We start from the raw sequence: 8,321 nt of genomic DNA on the forward strand, positions 1-8,321 counted from the left end.
TCGTTAGCCACTGTGTTACTGACCTGATAGATCACAAGCCCCCTCTCCCAACCCCCCCATGCCAGGTGCAGCGCTACCCGCTGCCTCTAGGGGCAGCAGAGGGACTGGGAGAGAAAAGGCCCAGGAAGTGAGGGACTGGGAGAGAATAGGCTGAAGCAGGGAGGGTTTGGGAGAGAATAGGCAGGGAGGTCCAGTGTGAAATCAGTATGGAGGTCCATGCAATGGCTATATCCACAGAGCAGCACTCACTGCTTATAGTGTAGCTAGTCACAGTCTACTGATTCTGCCCATGGGCGTGCAAGGCTACATCTGTATACAGCGTTTTAATGTTATTTTCTAATCTGCTTTTCTGACTTTAAAAGTCCTCCCAGCATCTGTTTAGGGGCCCATTTTGTTCCTCTATCACATGTGGGAAGTCTTTCGCCTCCCTCATCTCCGCTCTCCGACATCTGCTCACCGCTGCTCGGCGCGCCCCAAAACACCGTGTTTAGTGCACCACTTCTGCGGCTCTTGCCGCTGTTTAAACAGCTTCTCAAACCCTTTAAGCTCTTTTATATTTAAGGGTTACTGAAATATTTAGCACCTCCATCCATTCCCTCGGTTGTTTTCACTGCCTTTTCATCTCGCCGGGAAAAAAAAGCCCACTTGACTTTCCTGCGATTGTTTATTTCCCTCTCTTTTATTAATCATTTATTTCCTCCTGGTTCTTCTTCTTTTCTATACCCTTCAGCAGGTTTCGGCTAGAGGGGAGTGTTTGAGAGTTGTATTTGCGGTAGTTGGTTCTTCTAATACCACTGTAGCATTCTACAGAGTGTCGTACGTGTTAATGTCCTGTTAGCCACTGTAGAGTTTCCTGTGTCCCAGCACCTATTGTTCCTGTCCCGTTGTCTCCGTCTCTCTCTCTCTCTCTGTCTCCGTAACTGGCTGTTCCACTGGGCCAGTCAGCTCAGTTAGAGATATTACAAACATAATTACTCAAGCTAATTGACTTTGGAGGCGTGGGCTACGTGGAATATTCTGGCAGCAGTTTGTGGTGACTGGGGTGGCGAGGGGATGGATTGTGACTTTATTAAAAAGAAATCACTCGCTTGTTAGGGGCTTTCAACGTTTCCCTGACGTCTTTCAAATGTGGCTGTACAGCCCAAGACAGACGTAATGTACATGTCACTGTACTGTTATTTTGCTGTTTGCGATGATGTTAGCACAGTGGCTAATGCTAATCCCCCCCCCCCCCCTCTCTCTCTCTCTCTCTCTCTCAGCAACATCAAATGGCACAATGGAGGGCCTGGAGAACCAGGAAGGAGGGGTGTGCAAGATGAAGTCCATGAAGATAATCATGAAAGTGGGACAAAGTGAGTGTTACTCCTTCATTCAAACGACATTTGTAAGTGTATGTGAGTGCTGGTGGCGTATAGTTATAAACAGATAACCATACAGAATGTGTGAAAATTGAATGAGGACTGTATTTGCATAACACACAGTAAGGTTATCTGAGGCATTGTGAGGTATTTCATTATTCAGCCCAATAGCCTCCATGACACTTACAACAGACAAAGAGAGAGAGAGAGAGAGAGAGAGAGAGGGGGTGGGCCTCCAGGTTTAACCCTATCCTTACCCCCAAAACCTATCCTTAACCCTAGAAATAGCATTTGACCTTTTGGGGACGAGCAAAATGTCCCCAGTTGACCAAATGTCCCCAGTTGACATTCACACGCACACACACACACACACACACACCACATCTGTCCTCTGTGGCGACACCCGCCGCCCGGCACCTGCCGGTAATTAATGACCATGATTATTCATAAATCAGTTGCCTCGCCACCCAATGGGGTAATTTCCTGAGGTTGCCATCCACAACAGCAGCAGCTCACTGAAAACTGCTGAAGGTCAGGGAATTAATCAGGAGTGCTGCGTTTCATTAAGAGCAGCGCTGCGCGCACACACACACACACACACATACACACACACACACACACACACAACACAACACAACACAAACACGTGCAAGCATGCTACACACACACTGCGCGAGACATATGCACAGCACACACACACACAGTGAACGTGAATCATCCATGTCCATTGTGTCTGATAGTTGTGTTTCTTATCTATGTCTTCCAGATCCCTCTGACCCTATCTCACCCAAAGACTACCCCACCAGATACCCTCCCAAGCACCCCGACAAGGAGTCATACAAACCAAACGAAGTGCTGGAGAAGAAAGGTAAGCGTGCTAAGAAAGACTTACGAAATCATCAGGCATTCAAGTCTACCGCTCTAAGACAGTTTCGGTAAAAGCAGGTTGAGACTGTCTGTGAGTGTGTGAGTGTGTGTGAGTGTGTGTGTGTGAGTGTGAGTGTGGGTAAGCGTAGGAAGTATAGGTCAGCAATTTTTCTCCTGGTAATTGAAAGTTGCCTATAAAACTGATAGGCATCTCTGCTGGGCTCCCAAACTTACAGTATCTCCATCCCCGCCCCACTTCCTGTCCGCAAAGTGACATTTTCAGGAAAATGATCCAATCGCCACCCAACATATTACCGGCCTCGGAGCACAGACTCACGCTTGTTCTCCTCACACACACGCACGCACACACCGACCGCTCTTATCTCTCTTATTAAATAGCAGTTAAAATCGCCAAAGAAAACCAGACCCGCAATTTCCCCAATGAACTTTATTTTGAGGGGGAAAAAATCAGTCGAGGAGAGAAAACAAGCTGACCTAAATAAACGCTGCTGCGGTGGAGGCGTAGAGACGCTCGCTGCCCTGTTACCGAGGGCGCGGCTCCTTTAGCCCCACCTTTCTGTGTTCACACTCAAATCCCTCTGACAACCGGCGCACAAATCTGCCAGCGCGCCACTAAATCCGCGTTGGCACCCCAATCTGCAGACCTCAGCATCTTCTCCCCTCCCTTTTCACCTCATCCCTCCTCCCCGGCTCGGAACAGGAGCATATGGGCGTCAGTGGTTTGAGAAAAGTGTCTGAGGCAGCATAATCCCCTTGTAAAACAACGGAAGGGTACCTGCGTTGGGCCCACTGCCATCCACCATAGCTCCAGCACTAGCCCTCAGGGGAGTGGAGGCAGACAGGGAGACACAGTAATCCTGCTTCCCAGGCCCCAATCCTAGGGGGGAAGTGAACCGACCTGTCCTTGAGTCCTGGATGTATACAATAATCGTTGTAATTAATAGAGATGACACAGCTTGCTTGGGTTTTACAGTGAATGTGGCTTCATCGTATAATACTATCAACTTCCTTGTGGACTTAGTCGTAAGTAGAAAAGGAATGGCTCTACATTCATTTTGACCATGTTTTTCATTGACATGCTACTGCATTGAAAACCCACTTCAGCCATTTTGTGCTATGTGGGACTGTGCTGTGCTGTGCCGTAGCTCCAAGGCCGTAGTGACCACCAGCTGTGTTTGAATAGACCAGAGATTGAATGTGACCTTAAGGGGAGAGCTGTGTGAAAGGAGCCCTTACTCTCTGGTCATTGTCCTCCGTCCGCCTGTCTTTCACCTTCACTCTGACATAATGAAGATGGAGGGAGAGAGGGAGGGAGAGAAGGAGGGGGGAAGAGAGAGAGAGAGAGAGAATGGAAAGATAAAACTGGAAGGAGACCCCTAATCCTTCTACGACCCCACCCTCGCTTTCTCCATTCTCCCTCCCTCCATGCCACTCTCAATCTGTATGACCTGACACTCTGTTTTAGAAAGAATTTCACTCACTCTGTTTCACTTTTCTCCCTTCTTCTCCTCTCAGGTCCGTCGTACAGGGAGGGCGAGGGCGACCAAGGGACGGGCGGGAAATCCTCAAGTGTCATCGGCTCCGAAGTGGCCCTGTTTGCCGGCATTGCCTCGGGCAGCGTTATCTTCATCATCATCATCATCATGCTGGTCGTGCTGCTGCTCAAGTACCGGCGGCGGCACCGCAAGCACTCGCCACAGCACGCCACAGCGCTGTCCCTCAGCACACTGGCCACGCCCAAACGGGGCGGCAGCGGCAACAACAACGGTTCGGAGCCCAGTGACATCATCATCCCGCTCAGGACTGCAGACAGCGTCTTCTGCCCGCACTACGAGAAAGTCAGCGGGGACTACGGTCACCCGGTGTACATTGTTCAGGAGATGCCCCCCCAGAGCCCTGCCAACATCTACTACAAGGTCTGAGCTCAGCTCCACCCCCCTTCCCCCCAGGCACCGCCCCCCCAGAACGCTCTATCTCTCCTTCCTTCCCCACATCTCTGTTGTTTTTCTTGTTAAACTTTACTATTCCTGTTATTATTCTTCATTGTTGGGATTCATTGGAGAACTTACAGAGTAAAGCTGCTGCTGCTCTCTGGGGCTTTTTGGGGATCCCTCCTCTCTGCTCCTCTCCTCTAACAGTAGCCCTCTGTTTCTTTGCGCACTACGACTGACGCTGGGGGATCCGAGCGCGTGTGTTTGTGTGTGGACGGACGGACGGACGGACGGAGAGACAGAAAGACGCACCCACGCGTTTGTTTTGAAATAGGATGGACAGATGGAGAGAAAAAGAGGAGAAGGGGGAGGAGTCGATATCCTACCCTGGTTTTCTCCCTGAGAGAGACTATTGCTGGGGAAGAGACACAGGAGGGAGAACGAGAGGGATGGCAGAGAGACTAGAAGAGGAAAAAGGAAGGAAGGGCCCGACCATGAACTCATGTCAGTAATGTCAGTCAGTCCCTCTCCTCATTGGCCAGAGACACTTTGTGGATTAAATGACGGAAGAGGGAGAAAAAAACAAGGGGGATTTGGAAATATCCACTCTGGGACTTTCCTGACTGACACAAGGACATCACCCACTCACCCTACCACCCACCCACCCACCCACTCACCCACTCTCACTCATTGTGAACTGTTCAGGTCCTCGTACTAGTTACAGCCCACTTTTCCCTCATTGTCCGAAGACACCTTTTACTTTCTAGCGTCAAGATTCATTAAAGTTGTTACTTGAAAAAAAAAGGTTTGTAAAAGAACATGATTCCTTTTCGTAGTGTCATATTGTTGGTTCATTTCTGTTTTTCATTGCTGGTATTGTTGAACTTGCAGATATATATATTTTTTGTGATGTGGTATTGTCGCAGCTCATGTCGTGATGGTGTATGTGGTGTATGCGCGCACACACACACACACACACACACACACACACACACACGCACACGCACACGCACACGCACACGCACGCACACACACACACACACACACACACACACACACACACACACGCACACGCACACACACACAAACAAACACCCTGCAACCCAGGACTGGGAGAGCAGAGAGCAGGACTTAAAGAGGGAGAAGAAGATGAGGGGTTTTATGTGGGCTCCACCCCGTCAGGGTATAGGGTGCCCATTATACCCCCTCTGTGGGGTCAGGGCTAGCCAGGTGGCTTCTGGGAAGGGTGTGGGAGCTAAGCGAACAATAGAGCAGCACTTTTAACCCCCCTGATATCCCTCCACCCAGGCAGTCAGTCACAGAGAGGGAGAGAGTGGCAGTGGTAGTGTGAGTGAGTGAGTGAGTGAGAGAGAGAGAGAGAGAGAGAGTGAGAGAAAGTGAGAGAGAGAGAGAGAGACTGTATCCCTTCAGTAAAGGGATCACAGTAGCGAGGGCTGGCTTGAATTTTCCACAGATAGGACTTTACAACATGAAGAGGTGTTAATTAAACTGGAAGTACAGGCAATCAGATATCCCAACCTGCTTACTGCTGCAGTTTCTGAGACATTGAAGAAAGGTAAAGATAAGAGAGTCCCAGGTCTAGTTGAGTTTAACCCAGCCGCTGGCTAAAACAGCTCTAGGTACTGTATTGTCTTGCTGCCGCAAGGGCCCCGGAGGCCCCCAAATGGCCCAAACAGGTGGACTGGTGCTCTCATTCTCAACTTTTAAAAAGCACAGGGACATCAAAGCGCATTGTCACTGTTTTTCAAGCATCATCTTTAGCATTTCCTTATTGTGAGTTTTTGATTATTATCATTTTTTGTAACAAAATAGGTGTACATTTTAAAGGAGGACATTTGAAAACACAAAAAGGAAGGCAAAAAAACAACTGAAAAAAAAGCAGAATCTATTTATGATAGACACAGAGCACAGGTGTTGTCAGAAAGGCGGTAATGAGAAGTTAACGTTAATATATTATGGTATAAAAGTGCACATTATGCAAGCTAGGGTTTTGATGACTTGATATCTATTTCACCCATAATGTCCCACCTTTTCATCAACTCCCACCCAAATGGCTGCCTTTTTTTCCAGATATTCAGGGCTAGGGCCTGGGAAGGGGACAGGGAGGGCAGCCTGGACGCATGTCACGAAGGGGAGAGGAGGTTTTTGGACCCAAAATAGCATAACCGGGTGCACGAGGCTGACCAGCAGTATATCCCACACTCCACTGTAGCATCTCCCAAAGGACCATGGGAAGATTCCCACGATTACCCTGTGCCCCCCTTCCCCCTCACTACCACGTGATAGTGTTTTCTCTGTGTGTGAGAGTGTGTGTGTGTACCTCTTCTTGAGCAAGTCCAGTGAGACAGCTATTTGTCTGTTTATTCACATACGTGAAAACACTGACTAAAGAAAACGAGAACTAGATTGTGACTTAGACCACACCCCAAACATGTATCTGCTCACTACCAACATTCTCATTAGTTCATTAAGAACATCAAATTTCACCGAAAAAGCCAAGCCTTGTATGATACAAGGTTTGTGCCTCTAAGAGGCTACAAAATCTGCAATATGCAATTTTTCTTTATTTTTTTAAGAATTGAGAGAAACCTACACCTATGGAAAGTGTTCTTAAACCACTGAGAGATGTAACAACAAACTAAACAAAACAAAACTAGCAAAGTACGTCACACGAGCCTGCTGTTAGGTTTTCATTTGTAGTATTATTTTAAACGTATTTTTTTTGTTTGTTTGTTTTTTACTGTGTGCCGTAGTTCCAAGGTAAACTGTGAAAAAAGAAACATTTTCAAAATGAAATGCACCTGGACAGTTATTTAAGAAATAGCGAAAAACACTAGGAATCACAAACAAATTGCTGTTTAGTTGCTGTCTGTCTGCGGCAGAATATGACAATCTTATTAGTTTCTTTGAATCTGATGTCCTTATCCTAGCTAACGTACAACTGATATCCTCCTAACATTACTAGGGTAGATTTTCTGTCTTGCTACATGGATGAAATATCGCGGCAATGTTGAGAGAATGTTAGTAACCTGGCTAGGAAAAGTACTTCAGGCTACTGTAAAATGCCTTGCTCGTATTGGTCAGCCCTTGGTCACCTGACTCAGTAATTTTGCACCGTTCTTCTGTAGGTAAGAAACTGTAAATACATTAATGTTTGTATTGTATATGGATCCTGGGTTGTTACGATAGCCTTATTCACCTTTTTAGGAAAGTAAATGAAAAAAAAATGAAAAAACAGAATACACTTCAGTAAAACAGAGCATACTACTTTTTTTGGTAAATAGCTTGTGTAAATATTGACAAGAACCCAATAAAACATTTTTTTTTTATAAACTCTTAAAGTAAGATGTTTTGTATAAAATTTCAATTTTTTGCTATGTATTTTAGCTAGTGCTCGTTGGAAAGCCCCGTGTCCTCCCACTCCCTCCCCTTTTGCACTGTTTCCATGGAAATTTGGTTTTAAAAAAAAATTGAGAAAAAGTTGCCAAACCGACTGCTGCATATTCGTGCCATAAGTGTGTACCATAAATATTTATTGAATTCGTTTTTTTTCTTCTGTTTTTGATTTGATTTCTGTCCAGTTTTTAAGTAACACAGTATTATGATTGCGTTGTTCATTTGTCTCCCTGGTTTCTTTAGTCTGTTTTGATAGGTTTCCAGGTGGCTGTATCTGTAGCCCCTCCCCTTGCAGTTTGAGATGGCCAGACCGTTGAAATGGTTAAACATTCAACAACAGAAAGAAATGAAAGTGAGGAAAAATGACACACATTCCACCAGTCTGTTACGAACTGAAAATGTTTTTCAATAAAATGTTTTTCCTATGGACATGCCGTCTGTCTGTATTTATGTCTGAAATAGATGGAGTTTATGAACATGTGGATCTCTACAGGACATCACACTATGCAAGACTTGTGGTTACAATATGGTCTGTCAATGTTAATATAAGCATTGAGACAATTACATATTCGTGTGTAGTTGCTAGGAAAAAAGTAATGTGTTTCTCTATGTTGTGTGTCTGCAAATTTATTTTCATTGTCTGAGTATGTTTATGTCCAGGCCAATATTTCTATATACTGTTAGAATGCAGCAGTATCTCTGTACATGTCAGTAGACGCGCACACAC

At 46.1% G+C, this 8,321-nt stretch overlaps 1 protein-coding gene across 1 annotated transcript in view; it reads left to right on the forward strand.

The window, feature by feature from the left end:
• Positions 1-8,023, forward strand: part of efnb2a (ephrin-B2a) — a 26,131-nt gene extending 18,108 nt beyond the window's left edge. The window contains exons 3-5 of the mRNA XM_021578990.2: positions 1,260-1,352; positions 2,125-2,226; positions 3,762-8,023. Coding sequence (XP_021434665.1) covers positions 1,260-1,352; positions 2,125-2,226; positions 3,762-4,168 — 602 coding nt within the window. The 3' untranslated portion in view covers positions 4,169-8,023. The remainder of the gene's footprint in view (positions 1-1,259; positions 1,353-2,124; positions 2,227-3,761) is intronic.
• The last annotated feature ends 298 nt before the right edge of the window (positions 8,024-8,321 follow it).

Source organism: Oncorhynchus mykiss, chromosome 22 (genome assembly GCF_013265735.2).
Source record: "Oncorhynchus mykiss isolate Arlee chromosome 22, USDA_OmykA_1.1, whole genome shotgun sequence".
Classification (NCBI taxonomy): domain Eukaryota; kingdom Metazoa; phylum Chordata; class Actinopteri; order Salmoniformes; family Salmonidae; genus Oncorhynchus; species Oncorhynchus mykiss.